The sequence below is a fragment of the Hydra vulgaris genome, chromosome 02, assembly GCF_038396675.1.
Source record: "Hydra vulgaris chromosome 02, alternate assembly HydraT2T_AEP".
NCBI lineage: Eukaryota > Metazoa > Cnidaria > Hydrozoa > Anthoathecata > Hydridae > Hydra > Hydra vulgaris.
In genome coordinates, this window is record NC_088921.1 from 55,970,417 (window position 1) to 55,990,456 (window position 20,040).

Sequence of the window (20,040 nt, forward strand, 5' to 3'; positions counted from 1 at the left end):
TAGTGCAACACCTTTTATCCCATATTTTTCCATTTTCCTAATTAAGATAGCGTGATCTACCGTGTCAAATGCCTTAGATAAATCAACAAAGACTCCAAGGACGTATTTTTTTTTTATCCCAACTATCTATATCTTGCTACCTTAAGAAGCTTGAAATTGCATGAAAAAGATTAAGAAAAGTCTCTGATGTCACCTGCTCACCAAGAATAATTAGTGAGAGAAAAAGTTATTCTATTCAATATAGAAATATTGACTATTCTCAAATGTTATTCTTGGATGAAACCGGATTCAATTTACATTCAAGACCAAATTTTGGATATTAACCTAAAAACACTCCTTCATTTACAACTGTTCCTGCAAACAAAAGTTGCAATACCAGTCTATTTGCATTAATATCAGTCAGAGCCAGCTTAAAACATTCAATTATTGAAGGATCTTTCAACACTGAAATGTTCTTAGATTTTCTCAAGCAATGCTATGAAGCAAGATTGTTTGAAAATAAATTTCTTATCATAGACAACGTAAGATTTTATAAATCAGGACTAATAATTCAATTTTTCAGGCATAAGAATAATAGGTACGGATATCTGCCCCCATATTCTTCTCAGTTAAATCTTATAGAAGTAGTATTTTCATGTTTAAAGAACAGACATTACAAATTACGTCCATATTAAGAAACTAAGAAGATATTATTTAACACTTTAATACGGTAATAGCAAATACGAATGAGAGTGTTGATTTTATGGTGTTTTATCAACATACGAAGCATTATCTTGATCTTGCTTTTATAAGACAAGAATTTAAATAAAGATTTAACATTTAACAACACTTTTTATATTTATTTTACTGGATGTATTTTTTATTTAACTAAGAAAGGTATTTTATGAATAATATATAGTTGTAAACAACCTGCTATATAATTATTTATAAACTGATATATAATTATTAATAAACTGCTATATAATTACTAATGAACATATATTTATTTATTAACAAATCGCCATATAATTATTAATAACCCTGCATCTGATGATATAATGAGAGCAATGTGGTGTTTACGTGAATGCGTTTGATTTTTTAGCAATAGCTACAATCATGGTACCCTAGCACCGGAGGTAAAGGGGCCCAACGTACCCTATCATGGTACCCTAGCACCGGAGGTAAAGGGGTCCGACGAATAAATCAATACACACTTAATATGTATATCAATACATACACATGCACGAACAATAACTTAACATTTGTATTTATTCTTAAAACTACAATTTTCAAACCGTTGTGTTGTGTAAACCATTCCCGCGTTTTTCATGCATTTTATACTTGGTTATTAAATTGTTAAACATAAGTTGGTTATTATTCTTAATTTTGATTGACAAGAGCAATAAAAACAGGTACACTGTCGATATAACTTCTTGTTTAAAATAACATTTAAAAATGATGTTGTGATAAATAATAAAAATGTTTTGATAAATAAAAATTGATGACCAAATAAGGAAACTATCTTATGAATGTAACATAGTCAAGTTTGGAAATTTTTGTGGTTTTAATTTAAAGAGTTAATTAATGTTTTAAAATTGACACTATTTCATAATAAAAGTGAAGTAAAGCACTTCAATTTTTAAGTGAATAAATTTTTTAAACCTTTCAGTCTCGTTGCATTAAAAAATCAATTTTGAAAAATTGATAATTTGAGTTATAACTTTAAAACATTTAAATATCAAATCCTTAAAAAAAAAAAAATTCTAAATAAAAACAAAAATGATTTAGATTGTGAAAGTAAAAAAACTTTACGCTTTTTGTGGTTTAGTTTTTATCCGCCAAAAAAAATATTTTTTCTTTTTTTGTATGCCACAACACAAAATTGGTAACTAAGTTTTAATATTGACAAATGATTATTCACTATGATTATAAAAGTAAGAGATATTTATATAAATGGTTGTAAACTCAAAACATAAGATTCAGAAAGGGACTGGTTGTAAACTCAAAACATAAGATTCAGAAAGCGACCGAGGAGCGTATTTCTAAAATATATGTGGAAAATTCAAATATTATCGAGTGCAAGCAGTGCAAATCGAATTACCATGTTTTGCGATTTTTATGACTTAATTCTTAATTTTTTCGACAGGCAATTAATATTTAACGTGCGCCTTTTTGTAATGACGAGAATTAGTCAAACACTAAGAGCTAAAATCTGAAAATATCATCATTTTTTTTTTCTTTATGAAAAGATACCAGTAGTTTTTCTTCAATATCTTCTTTTATCGAAAAAAGCAACTATATTTAACAAAAATCATCCTTTGCAGAAGGGCGCTTCACCAGAAACTATAAATAAAATCTATAAGAAGAGAATGATTTTATAATGACTACAAATATTTCTCTTTTTTTATTTAGGAAATTCTATTTACATTTTGTAGAGAAAATATAAAATAATCACAATCAACAACTGCATGTAAGTTAAAAATTTAAAATACTTATTTTCATTTCAAAAAAGACATGTTTAGTAAAAATGTATAAACTTAAAAAAATACTCAAATGATAAGTGAGATGAACTTTTTAAAAATTATTAGTTGCATTTATTATGTTTATAAAATAAACAAAACTGAACGAAAAAATTAATTTTCGAAAGAAAAAAAAAGATAAATTAAAAAAATCGTGCTGCTTGAGTTGTTTAGATGTAAGTAAAACATAAAAAAATAGTAGCGAGTGTTTCAAACAATTTATATAATTTTAATGGTTTTGCATCATTTTCAGTCAAATAATATATTAAAAAAACCTACACAAAAATTTGTTATTACTATGAAAATAAACCTAGCAAGCTAATCTATCACGTTTCTAATAAAGTGGTTTCATTATAACTTTTCTTAATATTGCTAGTCATGAGGACATTGTCTACAGATTCTTCATTTTGAGAAATAAAAGGATTCTTGTTGATAGCAGAACTTAAGTAATTTTTATCATTAGCAAATTGATCTTGTCCGCTAGAGTTTAGTTTATATTTATTATTGTTGAAATGATGTTGAGGACTGGGTCCTACATTAGAGTTGTCAAATATTTCTGAAGCAAAATCTATCTGAAAACTTCCTAATCCAGCAGTTGTTCCTGAATAAATCGAAGTCGAGTCAAATCCATTTTGCGACAGCTGGTTTAGCATCCACGCATCATCTAACGGGGTATCTGTAGCGGAACAATACCGTTCTTGAAGTTTTGACATGGCTTTTTGTAACATAAATGAAAGTTCTCGATTTTGTGATAACAGCCGATTGACCTGGTTCTAAAATTATTTAAATTTAGTAAAATTTAACAGAACAATAAAGCAACTATATACAAAAATAAAATATTTTATTATCTTTAATTCCTAACCTGGGCTTGAATTCTGCATTCTTCTGCAGTTTTTAATTGACTCCTTATACGAGAGAGTTCATTTCTTGAAGCTTCTGCTTCATGCATTTGTTGCAACAACTGATGATGATAAACTTGCTTCAACTCCAATAAAGTAAATGGTCCGTGCATTTGTACATTGAGATCAGATATCTAGCACAAAAATAATTGATGAGCTGTCATTAATTATTATAAATTATCGTGTTTGATTTTCGATAGTAAATATACAAATTATTATAAAGATAGAAGAAAGAAAATCAATCGATATCATGAAATTGACGTTAAAACACAAAAATATTTAAAACTATTTAAGATCTTGGGAAGCAAATAAGTTTTGTAACGTCTATTAATAAGTGTTTTCTTGTCTTTTTTTTTAAATTTAGATTCACTCCCAACAAGACTGCAAGCAACCACTATTAAGTTGGGAGTTACTAGAAAATAAAGAAAAGAGTTAAAGAGAAAGGAAATGACAGAAGACTTGAAAAGTCGTAGGTTGTATAGTCGTAGGAGTCAGGAAAGCATAAAGATGAGAGAGTTCCAAAGGGTTGAAGTGCAGGAAATAAAACTAGGTAAATAAAAGTTTTTAGAGCATGCAGGGACAGATACAAAAATAGAATGAGACTTTGCTGAATGACGAGTCAAGCAAGAATGAGTTTTGGTGGGTGGAAATAAAAATGATAGTTCCTTTGAGCAGCAACATTGATAGTATTTGAAAAAGAGAAAGATATGCAACTTTACAACGATAGGAGAGAGGTAGATAAAGTATGCAACTTTACAACGATGGGGAAGGTAGATAAAGTAGGTCTTACTATGTTGACAATGCATTTTTGGATTTGTCTAAAAGAGAAAGAACATCATTAATAAAACCAGCCCAAATGTGACAACAGTATTGAAAAATAAAAGATTTGTACCGGATAGAGAATGGAATCAAGAGTAAGAAAATCCCAAGCATGATAATGAGAAGCTACCTTAGAAGATGCTAACCTAGCTAACTTAGATCGTATATATTTTTTCCATGAGAGGTCAGTAGCGAAAGATAATCCAAGATGTAAAGAAGAGGACTTAGTGAGAGGGTTGCATTCATAAATATAGGAATGTCGAGAGCATTATGATAATTGTTTGCAGTAAATAACTGAGATTTGTTAGTATTAAAATTTACAAGCCACTGCATATCCCGATCTGTTACAGAAGTGAGATCAGATTCTGACAATAGTGAGTTCTTAATGATAACCATTTTATTATAACTATTCATTTAAATCCATGGTTTAAAGCACAAAAGACATACATCCACCTTTTTAAACAGTGCTACTTCTTGACATTTTGGCCTAAATTTTATTAAAGATAATTAATGACATTAAAAATAAAGATTACAACTTTAGTGATCTTTCGAAAGAATTTATAATTAGTTAATTAATTGAAGTTGTCAAACTTAGAAAACCTGTTTTCTTGAAACTGTCAAATATAGACAAGTGTATTTTGTGGTTTAAACCATTGATATAATAATAAGGGATTATTTGAAAACTTAATTGAACTTCACTATAACTGATACAGACATATGCTGTAGAACTTTAAGTTTTACCGTTCCCTGCGGTACTAAAGGTGGAGGTAAATTGATCATTTCACGAGCTGTATCAATGTCTGTAACCAGATTAGCTTTTGAATAATGCTGTTCAGCTATTTCCTCAGAACTGGTTATTGTTTCTTCACAGGCTTCAACATCATCAATATCTGTTTCATCAGGACCTAATAGCAATCACAAAATAATAATTTAAAATGGCTTAAAAAATTTAAGTCATTTAAAAAAATTTATACATCAACCTAAAAATTGGTATATAAAAAGCAAAAATAAATAAATAATAATAACAAATTATAGTAATAATCATAGCAAAGATAAAAAAATTGAAAAAAACTAAAAAAAACTCTACTTTTCTTATCTGCTTTATCTGCTAACACTTTTATTTCAGTATCATTCTCTTCTGAAGGACTGATAGCAGATTTATTTTTCTCTCTTTCAAGATTAATTTTATGACATACTTCGAAGGCTTGCCCAATTGTACGAACTATATGCATAGCCTGAGACTAAATATTCAAATGTATTATAAAGAATTAATTGGAAATTTCTTTTCTAAAGTAACTTTAAAAAATCAAAGTAACCAAATTCTTTTCAATTAAAAATTGAAATGAAATTATGGCATTTCAAAATAATATGTAAAATAAATATTATTTATAATAAATATTAAATAAGTTGTAAAAAATGTAATTTTTTATTTTTATCATTAAACTATTACTTAACAATTTTGCAAAATTTTAAAATAATAAGTTCAACAATTTCTAATAAATGTAGTTCAAAATAAAAAAAGTTCAAAATATAAAAAAAATTGTATAGTATATATGTATGTATACATACTATGTATGTATATAGCGTCTCTTGTGGGCAAAGGAATACAAAAAGTGGACTAAAGAACAATGGAGAAGGGTAAGACAAAATGTGTTTATTAATTTACAGCTATTTCATTTATTATATTTGTATATCATACTATTTTTAAATTGAAGGTATTAAATTGAAGAGACTTAATAACAGTTAACTTGTTTTTTTATTGATTGCAGGTTTTATTTTCGGATGAATCACATTTTGAAGTGCGAGGCCAACGGTCACAGTTTGTTCGTCGTTCTGATGGTGAGCCTATACGACCCGGACACATTGAACAATATGCCAAGCATCCAGAAAAGAAGATGTTTTGGGGTTGTTTCTCTGCTTTTGGACCTGGAAGATTCTACCCAGTTACTGGAATGATGAACTCTGACACTTACATTGAGGTTCTGCAAACACATTAAATTCCAGAGATGTTAAAAGTGTTTCCAAATAAAAACGGAATATTACAGCAGGATTTAGCCACATGCCATACGTCCAAAAAAGTCAAGAAATTCATGGTAAAAAATAATATTAAAACCCTTAAATGGCCTGGTAACTCCCCTGATCTTAATCCAATTGAGAATCTCTGGGCAATTGTAAAAAAAAGACTGCGAAAACATGACTGCACAAATAAAACTAAGCTTACCACCACTATCCTTCAGATTTGGATTGAAGACACAGAAATCCAAAAAAATTTGTAAAAATTTAGTGGATTCCATGCCAAATCGTGTTCAGAAAGTCATAGCAGCACAAGGAGGACACATAAAATATTAGTGCATGAGTTTTTATTTTATTAGAGCAAGAAAATTTAAAATTTCCTGGATTTTTATTGTTTTTAATTTTGATACAATTTATATTCACAATACTGTATGTAATTACACTAGGCAATAATAGATCAATCATTTTCATCATTCAACAGTCATCTTCATCAGGGTAGACTTTGATGCAACTGGAAATTCCTTCCGGTGAAGATCAACCAATCGAAGAAGAAACTGCTTTTAGTTTTCATCTTTTGTAATGCTTTTGTTGAAGGATGTTATAAATGCTATGCCTCGTTCAGTGCAATCGTTGACAACCTTTATTTGATGAACATTGTGCTTCATTTTAAGATATGTTGAATCCATTTCCCACTCTGAAGATTTTTTCATTAAAAATGATTCAGCTTTTTCTTTGCCATTCTTCAAAATTAGATCGAAAAGTACTGCGGTGCGTTGTGTAACGAAGGAAGACAATGTACTGTGACAATTGAATGTGGCAGCATCAAGTCTTTTGAGAGTTTTCTGTTTTGGCTGTTGTTTCAGGTTGTTTGCCATGTCTCTCAAAAGAATCAAAGAAAGCCAATCCTATTAGATGTTCAGAAAAATACGACAGATGGCGATGAAAAGCTTTTGCTGCATTAATTGAAATTGTACAATTTGGATATTCTTGAATTAGTTGAAGAAGCTTGGCATCATTAAATGGTGCTTGCTCAGCTAACGAAGCTTCATTCCAAAACTGTCCGGATATAAATGCCACAAAAAGACTTATGTCTGTTATTCCTTTCTTATCCTTTGCAGTAATAACAAATTGATCCTGAAACAAATATACCTTCACACAATATATAGCTTTTGCCATCCAACATGCATTGTGTGTTGCACCTGGTGCCCGAAACTTTACATTCAACTTCGATGTTGCAGTTGATCCTCCAAGAAAAATAAGGCACAAATTCAAGAGTTCTAAGTAATCATCCCTGGGTTGTTGACCTTTAATTGCTTCAACATAATACACTACCATTTCTTCACAGAGTTTGAGAAAAAAATCACAGTTATACAATTCTTCATTCCTTATAGTGAACACCTCCTTGTTGATTGTTGGCCATTGCTTCTGGAAACAGTTAAAAATTCCAACTTCAGATCCTCCACTGCTTCCAAATGCAGTCACGAAAATGGTGGAAAGCATGACTTCAAAGACATGGTGTCTGCATGCTATCCATATAAGATTACAGTCAAAATTCTACTCTATTATTGTGCAGGCACCAATGTTAAACCCAGTGTTGGATGAAGTAGTGTCAAAAACCAGTCCCTGAACAAGCTCTTCCAATTTCCAATCTTTAAGAGCCTTCATGCAAGCATCAGCCTGTTGCTCACCTGTACCTCGATCAATCTTTGGAATGCCCAGCTATTTTTCCACCCCACCACCAGTCACAAGGATGGCAATTCTATCCACTTTTTTTTGACCACCAGTGATATCAGGTAAGAGCTTTCCAAATTAATGCAGAAGAAGTGGATCATCAGGAGAGAAATCAACCTTGTCAGCTGTAGTCAGCGCTTCACAAACAGATCGCCTTTCTCTGCGGATTGTGCTGTACAACAACGATAAATCTTTTAGAGAGTGACCAAGAGCCTGAGCAACTGTTCCAACCACGAAGATTGCACGGCGATCAGAAATATTAACACGATCAAGAGACGATACAACATTATTTGTTAGAACTTTCATCTTCTTTTTCGTTGAACCACTTGTGCTCAGTGTGCTGGAAGCAGAAGGAGTCTGATATTCATTATCATCCGAGGAACTTGAATTCTTAAATTTCTCAGACTGCCATCTTATAACATGTATTGGTCAACAGAGCCATGGTATTTTAAAAAAGCTGATCTCATGTCTTTGTCTAGATATAAAAATTTAGGAGAATTATTACATGTTGTTGATAACTCAAAACTTAATAATCCAGTTAACAAAACTTAGTATTGCACAGCACTTTTGAGGAGCAAATAATTCCAGATAAAACTTGTCTCAGTGGAATAAGACAATATAAGAAAAAAAGCTGTAACAAACCAAAATTTCAGATGCTCAAGTTCGGTGTCGAAACCAAACAAAAAAAAATAATAATAATAATAAAAAAAACAGCTGACCTTACTGCAGTTAACAACACAAATTGCATCTAGCTTTGCAAGGCTAGATGCAATTTGTGTTGTTAACTGCAAAAGAAAAAAAAATTCATAACAAATTTAAAACAAAAAAACAAAAAAACTTTATCAATATATAAAAATGGCTCAGATTTTTTTACTAACAAAAATTATTGAAAGAAAAGAAAAAGATCAACTTTGAATTTTTTTTTAAATTTATATCGTTTAATTATATTTTCATGTATTTCTATGTACTGTGCCATACTGTAATATCTGGTGTGTATTGTTTATACTGTCATGAATTTTTTTATTTTTGCGGTTTTGTTGCTTTTTAAAATTGTTGTTGTTGCATATTATATTTATATATATAATATGCATGATATTATAATGCATTACACACACACACACACACACACACACACACACACACACACACACACACACACACACACACACACACACACACACACACACACACATATATACACACACACATATATATATATTATTTTTTTGCTATAAATCTAGTGATTTAATTTTTTTTCTTACTTTAATATTTAAACATATCCTTTTCTTTTTTTCTTTTTATTTTTATCATCATTCTGATCATATCTCATTAACCATTTTATTGTCTCATTATCTCTCATGTCATCTTATCCAGTCTTACTATTTATTCTTTTATTAGTTTTACTTTTTTAAATATGATTGTTCCTCTTTTTATTGATTTTTTTTTTTACCTTATCATCTTTATTATTGCTTTTTGTTGATTAGTTTATTTTATCAAGTTGTCACTCCACTGACATGGTAATAAATCCTCTCATTAGACATATTTTCATTTTTGCGTAAAACGACATATTTATTTTGAAGTTAAATCAAGATGTGTAAAATATTTACTCGTAAAATCAATAAATAAATTAAATATAATGTGACGATGATTATGCATACTACCATGAGTTATACATATTATCAATAAAGAATTTTCCCTGAAAAGCTTGATCAGTAAGTTATTGTCATCTAGAAAATCTCAAGAAACCAAGAAAATTTGTACCAGTAAAGTTTCCTTGTTTTATTCTTTTATTTTTTAATTTGTAACTCTTGATTTACAATTATTCAAGATTATATTATGATATATATAATCATCATTATCATCATCATTATAACCATGATCATCATCACCATCATCATTATTCTGGTTTTCACCAGATAAATATTTGATAATAATATAAAACGGAACTATTTTTATACAATATAAAGATAAAATCATTTATAATTTAAAAAAACATTTACAGAAACAAACTAAAAAATTACAAACATTTTTTAGTGCTTTAAAGACACTACATCTAAAAATTCCATCTTCACTGCGTGCAATGTAGCTCAGAATCTTCAGATCTTGTGAATCATGTGAAACATAAAATACCCTTAAAGATAAACGATAAATATTTTTAAAAACATTTTCATTAATAGCAAAAAATAAAAGTGAATATTTTTTTTAATGAAATATTTTTTATAAATATTTATGAATGCAAAAACGATGATAGTTAAGAAAAAATAATTTTTTTCACCTATTTATTGGATAATGCATAATAAACAAATTGCTGTCTTCTAATAACAAACTACCCTTAAAAAGAAATATTATATATATATATATTTATATATAAACACATACATATATATGTGTATACACACACACATATATATATACATATATATAAATATATACACACATATACATACATACATACATATATATATATATATATATATATATATATATATATATATATATATATATATATATATGTATATATATATATATATATATATATATATATATATATATATATATATATATATATATATATATATATATATATATATATATATATATAATCATATGTTTTTCATTTTTTCAAAGATAAGATTATGCTAAACATTTTATTAAATAAAAAATATTTTCATTATCTAAGTGAAAAATCTCTTGTTAAATATGAAGATATCACTCTACAAAATGAATTAAAAATTCAATGAAAGTGTAAACCAGTGTGATAAAAATTTTTATAACATTTTTTAACTAAAATAAACTTTATTGTACATTGTACTTTATGAAACAAATTTAGTAGACACCTTTTTTTTCTTTTTCTTCTTTCTTAATGTAACTTTTACACCATCAGCTGATACAGCCAGAAATACTCTACGCTTCTTAATATTACGATACTTATGTTCATACTAAATAAATCAATTTAAAATCAAACAGCAGCTAAAATACATAAAAATTTAAAACTTGCTTTAAAATCACTTATGCTAGTTTTGAAATACTTTAAAATTAACATAAGTGATTTTTCATGATAAAATCAAATAAATTAAAAAAAAAATGCAAAAACTATTGTTATTGCCTTATTCAGATTTTTAACTTTACGAATCGTTTTCCAGACTAACTTAATCACTTACCTTCACTTCTATAGACTTGAGATCTTTGAAAAATCTTTAGCAATATCATAAACAAACCCAAGCCTAACAATCTCTCATTAAAACAGAACTATTTACAAAGTACTTTTTTTCTTATTTACCTTTTGAATCAAATGATACACCCTTCCTGTCATCCCAAAGATAAAAAATTAATCTATTGTTAGACATTTAAATCACCCCTGCTTCTGTTGCAAAGTTATTTCTTTTTTAAGCTCTTTGACAATTTGCAGTCCAGACAACGTTTGTGTCACAGTCTTATTTAAAAAGTGATTAAATCTTCTTTTTATGTTTTCAGTCTTATTACTATTATTAGTAAAGTTGTTTATTAATAAGCTTTTAATATCATATTTTTATTTTAACAATTCACTTTCCATCCTATGATTCTACTGATGACTATCATTATAATAGGAAGGTGTACCATTTTACCTTACCATCAGATGGTAAGGTAAAATGGTACTTGATGTAACTCAGATGCTTCTATAATAGAAAGGTGTACCTGGTGTACCGGAGAAAGATTTTAAAACTATTGAATCTTTCCTTTACAACTGTAGTATTAAAGCTGCTTTTGATGGACAACACTCTCCTGCATTTCAAATAACTTCTGGGGTACCACAAGTGTTTTTAAAGTCTAAAACTATGCTTTGAGTTAAATCAATATGAATATATTCATTATTTCAATATTTATATGCTTTCAATATTTATAGTATTGTACATAATTAAATAATAGTAATATATAATTGCAGTGCAATATAAAATAATAAAGAAAGAAAAAAGGTAAAAATAATCATCGTTATTATTTTATTATCATATCATATATTTCACAAAATGTGAGTCATCCATTACAGAAGAATCCATAAAGTAGTTACCCAAGGGTTAATATAATTATAATATAAACTGATATAATGAACAAATTAGTAAGATGAAATTTATGTACAAATTAGTATGTGTGATGAAGTTAGGATACAAATTAGTATGTGTAATGAAATTAGAGTACAAATTAATATGATAAAGTTAGGTTACAAATTAGAATGAGTGATGAAAGGCTGAGATGAGAGGTTGTAAACCTTTAACACTAAATTACTTATAATAATACATATAATAAAAAATATAATTCAATTAAAAAAAATAAGTAGAAAATTTAAAAAAGTACATACTCTTATCCTTCTCATAGCAGCAACTATTTCAACTCTACTGTTTGGCCGAGGAATTTCTTCAGTTCCAATATACTGAAAAATATACTTCAAAATTAATAAAAACTCAGATAAAGAAAACTCAATAAACAATACTGATCAAGTAAACAAACCCTGCAATTAAAAGATATTCCATGCTCAAATGCCTCTTCATTTTGGACTGGAATACGCAAATCTTTTGAATCTTCTACAGTCTGATATTGACCTGGTTTTGTACCATTTATTACTTTGAAAATATTCATACTCTATGTTAGAAAACCATCTAAAAATATTCATACTCTATGATAGAAAAACAATCTGAAAATATTCATACTCCATGTTGGAAAAACATCTAAAACAAATTTATTACTTTGAAAATATTCAAACTCTATGTTAGAAAGCCATGTAAAAACAAATTTCATCTAATTGAAAATATTCACACTCTATGTTAAAAAACCATCTAAAAACAAATTTCATCTAATTGAGCTACTAGATTGGGATAAGTCAAAAGCTGAGGAGTTAGGACAATAGAAGTTGAATTCTAGATGTTTCAAAGAATATCACATTATTTATTTATTAGTTAATTAATTCATGTCTTTTTACTAAAAATATTATATCAATACAAACATTTAGTCATATAACTTATATGATTATATTACTTTTTGTTGATGTCAATATTATCATAGAATTCAATATTTCTAATACCACTATTAGAAAAACTTTATTTATCTTGGATAAATAAAGCTACATAAAATGCTAAAACATGGTATAAATTGTTCCAATATATTTTTGTTTTGAACTTTTTCTTATCATTCTTTTTAAAAATGCAAGCAAGATTATGACTTTACAAATAAAATAACAAAAGATTAGCAAACAAAGCTATTATAATAAAAGACTTAAAGGATTTAAAAAATAAAAGAAACAATTAACAACAGCAGTAGTAATAAGATGAAACAACTACTTTTAAGAATGAATTATGCAAACATAACTGAATAGATTTTTTCCAACTGTTTATTATTTTATGAAACAAAGATATATATTTTTTAAAACAAAAAAATGTTTTGTTTAAATTTTTTGTTTATTTTATATAAAAATAGTAAAATTATATAAAAAAATAAAATTAAAAAAATGTAAGGAAAAGATACATAATTAAACATAATAATAACAATAACAATAAAAATAATAATAATAAAAGTAATAATGAAAACATACTAAAATATATATATATATATATATATATATATATATATATATATATATATATATATATATATATATATATATATATATATATATATATATATATATATATATATATATGTTTATAGATAGTATAGATAAGAATAATTATATTAACTAACACTAAATATATCATATTTGATTTCACACAAAAACTGTTTAAAAACTGTAAGTTAACTTTCAAAACAAAAAAAACAAAACATTATTGTCTTCAATTTAATTCCAACAAAACCTGATTAGTTAATTCAAATTTTATTTGATAAATTGATTTAACTTAAAACAACATATTTCAATGTGACACATATGTACAAAACAATACAAAATACAATTTTATACATACAAGTTTTAGCTTTTTAAAATCTTATATTTTTTATATAGTTTTACTATAAATTTGATTAAAAAGTAAAAATTAAAAAGCAATTTTTATTATTATTACTATATTTATTATCTATTATGGATTATTGGTATTGATTTTTTTATTCATTTAACTTTTAAATAAAATTGATTGCATGACAATATATATTGAGTTTTAAAGCTATTCGATAATTAGATTTTTTGAATCACATCATCAGGCAGGAAACTATGCTATTACAGATTTTATTGATTTTAGATATACAAAAGGCCATTAAAAAAATTTACATTAACTTTCAAGTGACTAACTTCTCACAGTCTCCATATTTTGTTTCATGATTTTATTTTTTCCATTCATATTTGACACTTTTTTAATAGAAAAAAATATTATTTTAAATAATGCTGGCCAATATAAAAACTGAATACAACAAAATTCATAAATAAATCTCATCATGAATAAATTTTGCTATAAAATACTTTTTTTATTGCATCAAGTTACGGTAATTCACCCTGAGAATAAATAGATATGGTAATTCACCCTGAGAATGCATAGATATGGTAATTCACTCTGAGAATGTATAGATATGGTAATTGCCTGAGAATGTATAGTAATGGTAATTCACCCATAGAATGTATAGATACGGTAATTTACCCTGAAAATGTATAGATAATTCACCCTGAGAATAGATATGACTATGTAAAGATTTACTTCATTTATGTAAAGGTTGACTTCATTTAATATTAATATAAACCGCTGCCCAACATTTTTTCCTGGAATAGCCCCTGTACATACAGGCTTGGTCGGGAAGTGGGAACGATTGCTCTTGAGTTCTGACCACGTAAATAATATTTAGTTGAGAAAAACTGGCCAGATTTTTTAGTTGTTTTGAGAACATTTAAGTTTATGTATGTTTGTAAAACAAAATTTCGTTTTACGGATATACATGGAAACATACATAAACTTGAATGTTTTCAAAACATCTTGGTGCGGAAGAATAAAAAGAATATTCGCAAACACTAAAAGCCGCCAAATCTACTAACAGACTAATTCTATTGGTTCAAAAAATTTGCTAACTAAGCAAAATAAATTTCTAGAGTATTCTGTTGAAATGTTTTAAAAATTGTATTTTTCGAGATTATTTAAGTTTTGAGATTTCTAGCATAAATTGTTTTAAGAATATTTTATCAAATGAACTATTACTTTAATACTATGGCTCATTCTCACATCTGTAAAGCCGTAAATCTTTTAAACTATTACTATTTATTAACAAAAATAAATGTTTTAAATATATATTTTTTAAATTGTCAACATTTTGAAAGTTTATTATAAATTATAGATTTTATTAGTATATTCTAATTTTTTATTTAAAAAGTATGTATTTTTTATATAAATTTAATTTGGTGTACCTGTTTTTTATTCTAATGTAATCTCTTTATGCAATTTTTACGATTTATTTTGTAAACAAAAAGACATTTAACAAAAAGTGCACTCTCAATAAAATTGATAATCATCAAAGTAAATAAAACTAATTATGAAATAAACATACAAGAAGTTTCTGGTTACTAAACACAAACATGCATACAAAATAACTCGCGGATGAACAAGCACTGCGCCTAAGGTCACAACAGAACACAAATATAAATCCATATATATATATTTTTGTTATTCACCTCCTCAAGGCCGATAAAGCCACTACAGATGAGGAGGCTACTTAATAGTGGTTATAACCCTCTCTCAACTCTATAACTCCGAAACACGAACCTTGACGAACAAGGCCGCTGCACGGAGAAACAAGTTGAGTGCGGTACTACCAGGGACGTGGTGGGGATCGAACTCGGAACCTCTCGCTTATGAAGCGAGCGCTTTACCACTACACCACTACCGCATATCTAAATACATATATATATATATAAATATATATATATATATATATATATATATATATATATATATATATATATATATATATATATATATATATATATACACACACACACACACACATATATATTTACACACATACACACACACATATATATACTTATAGAAAGGTAGATTTAAAGAAAAGTTTTTAAGTTCTTAAATATTGGTTTACTAACTCTAATTATTTTCGCTTCAGTTGCCATTCTTACAAACTCGTAATAATTAAAGTTACTTTTTTCTGTTTTGAATACTAAGTAAAATGAAAAAGCCCACTCACTAACCATCATCAGCAGTATTGTGTAGCAGTTCCATTTCCTCTTCATAAAGTATTTTTAACCTATTTAGTTGATTATTATCTAGTTAATTTAATTTCTACAGTAACTCAATGATTTAATTATTTCATTTGAAGACCACAGGGGAAAAAGGGCACATGTCACATTTTCCAATTATTTAAGTTATGTCCCCTACTATATAAACATAAGCCTGAAGGTTAGCAAAATAGTAAAATCTAATCCAAAAAAGGCCTATGTAATGCTACACTTAGTGTTCTATGAAATACAGTAAGAAGAAACATAGCGACTTTCAGACAAAATTTCATTTATCTCAAAAGTGGAAGTGTGTCATGTGCCTTTTTTTCCCTGCAGTCTTCATTTGTTTATCTTACTAAGAAGAATTGTTTCAAATATGTTAAACTTTTCAAACTATGCGAAGCATAAAATACTTATTTAAAAAATTATTATTTTTATTTATAAAATAATTTAGCTTAAATAAAACTATAACTAGAGTTAGTTTTATTAGAATCTTGTTGGCCTTTTCGGGGTAGGGGGTTATTTTTATTTTGGAGGCCTTTTTTATGTGCCACAGCGTAAAAATGACAAAAAAAAAGAGGTCTTCTTGACTATTTTGGGGCCCCTAACATTGCGGGGCTCAAGGCTATAGCCCCCTCTAACCCCAACCCTCCCTAATCCAGCACTGGAAATAAGACATGAGTATATAAATAAAAATTATATTATACTCTTTGATAAATAAAAGAACATTTATTTCCTTATTAAGCAATCGTAAGATGCTATTTATATAAAAAATGTTGCTTAATTTTATAAAAAAATTATAAAAGAGTGATGTTTCGAAAATATTTGTTCTATATGTGATTTATTTTGCTTTAAGTTTTTTCGCATTAAAAATTATTTTCTTTTCCTAGTTTGTTTTTTTTAATTGTAATTGTCTCTCATCAGTCCAATAAATCTTTTTTGCGCTTTTTTTATGTCTTATGAAATGTTCTCAAAACGACTAAAAAATCTGGTCAGTTTTTCGCAACTAAATATTATTTCCGTGGTCAGTACATGAGAGCGATTGCTCCTGCTTCCTGACCAAGCCTGTACATAAATTTATTTTTGGGGAAAATTGAGTAGGTATGATAGTCAATTTATATTAAGCTCAATTTATTTTATCAATTTATAAAGCTTAATTTATTTATTAATTGTTTAATATTATTCCTAATAAATGCAAACACACTCATAAATTGTCAATGACCAGATTTTCAAGATGTTTTGTATTCTGAAACTTTCAATATTGTCATCATTAAATATTTGTTTTATTTGTAAATACACATTTTGAAAAATTTCTATGCAAAAAATATTTTCTGCACTAAGCTTTAATCTATGTGACTTTTTATAGCATTTAAATTGATCACAAAATTTCAAGTGCAGTCATTTAACTGTTTTTACAGGCGAAAGGGTTAAAACATTTAAATACTAATAAAAAAACAAAAACATTTTGGCCTTATAAAAAAAGTTAAAAAATTAGCCTAAGCTAATTTTTATTTTATTGGGTTTGATATACTCAAAAAATAAGCCCGGCTAATTTAACTACTTTATTGAGATCAAAATTTTTATTTAAGTAACTTTAACAACTCTAATTATTTCCTAATTTTCATGATTTATTTTTGAATTTACTATATCTTGAATTTATTTTGAAAAAACTCTTAAGCGCATATAAAGCAAATTTAAATAAAAAATTTTATTTTGCATTACAGAGTTCAAAATGTTTAAAACCACAGAAAAAAAAATTTAAGAAACCTCATTTTCAAGCAGAAGGATTTAAAAAATATTATAAATTTTAATTACTATTGAACAAATATTACACGAGTAATATTTGTTCAATAGTAAGGAAATCTGCTTGGAAAAAAATTGTTTAAAAAAAAAATTTAGATCTCAAAGAGAATTAATACATCTAAAACATTAAAGAGTTTTTTTCTCCTGCTTGTGTAACAAAAATTATTAAAATTTAGATCTAAAAAGGTGTCAAATAAGAAAATATGGTGTCAAGTAAAAGTTAAATTGACCAAAAATAATACAAGAATTAAAACCACAAACATGGAGCAACCTATTAAAATTGAGGATTTTCAATTTGCATACCAAAAAAACAAAGCAAAATAAGAGAAGCATCAAACCATCAGTTAGAATTGTTTGTAAAAAATAAAAAAATGAAACCATTTCCCATTTAATAAATAAATTTCATAGAGCATTTCAATGAATTTCAACTAAATTAGAACATTTCAATTTAATTTCAATTTTAAGAAATAAAGCAACATTTTTTTATAGCTTGATGAAAAAGGAGTGTGCTTAACTCCTAGAATGCCCTACTAAATTTTTTTAATTAAATAGGAGACAGTTTCATGTTTTTGTTTTTACAATGCGAAAACAAAAACATGAAAACCAAAAACAATGCAAACTGTTAATAGTTTGATGCCTTGCTTAATTTACATTTAATTATTTTATTTTTGTTGTTGTTGTAAAACATAAGTTTTAATTGATTGAATTCAGCTATACACAGAAAAACCGTGTACAGCTGATCAGGGCCGTCCTAAGGAGGTCTCTCATGGGTGGGAGGTTGTCATATGCGTTTTTTGCTAATTAGAGACCTATATAAAAAAAAAAAGGTCCTCGATATTGGATATTTGCAAACTATACCTCAAAACTTGCCAACTGAAATGCTAAATGCACAAATATGCTAACTCAATTGCATATATAACAGCTTTGGGGTGGGTGGGGGTGGGGTATTTTAAAAAAGTGGTTGAGATAGCATTAAGTTAGCAAATTAGTGGCGTTGTATTAGACAACACCACTAATTTGCAAAAGCTGCACGTGAAATCTAAAGTAATTTAAACATTTACAGTCAAACCATTATTTGAAACTAAATTGAATTCAGTTTCAGATAATGGTTTAATTGTAAAAGATTATCTAAATCTGTGGCATCATTAAACAAAGAAAAAAAATGTCTTAAAAAAGTCAATAAATTCTTCAGACAATCAATTTGCACAAAGAAACCTTATTTGCTGATTGCTGCACTGTCTTAAAAAAGGATGTATTTTTTATACACGGAAATACCATGCACTAACTGATACACTAACTGATAAAATTTCCATGAAAATCAAAAAACAAACAGTTACATTTAGGGCGTTCATAAAATACGAATTCGGCTTTATTTAAATGCAAACATTTATGACTGTGTGTTTATTAAATATTTTAAATTTCCTATTTAGAAGTGGCGTATCGAAAACTCACAAAGCAAAAAGTAACAATAATCGTTGTTTAATATATTTATATTGATTTTATAAAACATATATGGTATAAAATAAAACTAATTTTTTTAATATATTCACCTGATATAACAGATTGAAGCATGTTTCCACTTTATAAAACTTGAATATTTTTAAATAATGAGACAACTAACGTGGAAAACTGTCATTTTGACTTTTATAATGTTTCAAAATGACAGTTTTCTTATTAAGGGAGTTGTTTTAAAATATATTTATCTTGTAACTATCAAATCAAACGAGCTTACTTGATTTCGTCAAATCGGCCGACTCGAAGACTCCGGGCGTTATAGAAGCGCGCCGATTCGTTTTCTGTATTTGACTTAGGCACAGTGAGCTCAGGCTTTGCTACAGCCGTTTTTCAAAACGCCTTAAAATCAAAAAATTCAAAATTGACTATTTTATGAAAAAAGCTAAGATAAATGATAACAAACGTTATTAAATAATTATTTTTTAAAAATTATAAAAATATTCGTAAAGATTACTAGTTTCCAAAAACGCCTTAAAAATAATATCTGCTAACTTTTTTACAAAACGCCTAAGTCATTGATTTTGGAAAAATGATTCGATTTCACTATGTTTTGAAATTCCTAATAGTTAATTATAGTTTTATTATAACAATT

The 20,040-nt window shown here is 27.1% G+C and overlaps 1 protein-coding gene across 3 annotated transcripts; it reads right to left on the reverse strand.

Annotated features, from left to right (window-relative positions):
• Window positions 1-2,352: 2,352 nt before the first annotated feature.
• Window positions 2,353-19,748, reverse strand: LOC100210051 (carboxyl-terminal PDZ ligand of neuronal nitric oxide synthase protein). Of its 3 annotated transcripts, none has more exons than XM_065791436.1 (10): window positions 19,666-19,748; window positions 12,443-12,591; window positions 12,294-12,365; window positions 10,798-10,899; window positions 10,236-10,291; window positions 9,986-10,091; window positions 5,304-5,457; window positions 4,958-5,121; window positions 3,361-3,531; window positions 2,353-3,271 (listed from the first exon to the last, which is right to left on the reverse strand). In XM_065791436.1, the coding sequence occupies exons 2-10, from the start codon at window positions 12,569-12,571 to the stop codon at window positions 2,825-2,827; spliced, it is 1,401 nt and encodes a 466-aa protein (XP_065647508.1). In that variant the 5' UTR covers window positions 12,572-12,591; window positions 19,666-19,748; the 3' UTR covers window positions 2,353-2,824. The 3 variants fall into 3 exon arrangements, with proteins under 3 accessions (XP_065647508.1, XP_065647507.1, XP_065647509.1); XM_065791435.1 differs by having other exon boundaries at window positions 19,484-19,703; XM_065791437.1 differs by lacking the exon at window positions 19,666-19,748 and adding an exon at window positions 12,679-12,912.
• Window positions 19,749-20,040: the final 292 nt, after the last annotated feature.

What these genes read in the sequence shown, in the direction of transcription:
- LOC100210051 (XM_065791436.1), bottom strand. Translation starts at nt 12,571, where the DNA reads ATGAATATTTTCAAAGTAATAAATGGTACAAAACCAGGTCAATATCAG. An exon ending in CTGCTATGAGAAGGATAAGA is followed by an intron (nt 10,900 to 12,293) that starts GTATGTACTTTT and finishes TGATTTATTTAG; the next exon opens with TATGAACATAAGTATCGTAA. An exon ending in AATGCAGAATTCAAGCCCAG is followed by an intron (nt 3,272 to 3,360) that starts GTTAGGAATTAA and finishes AAATAATTTTAG; the next exon opens with AACCAGGTCAATCGGCTGTT.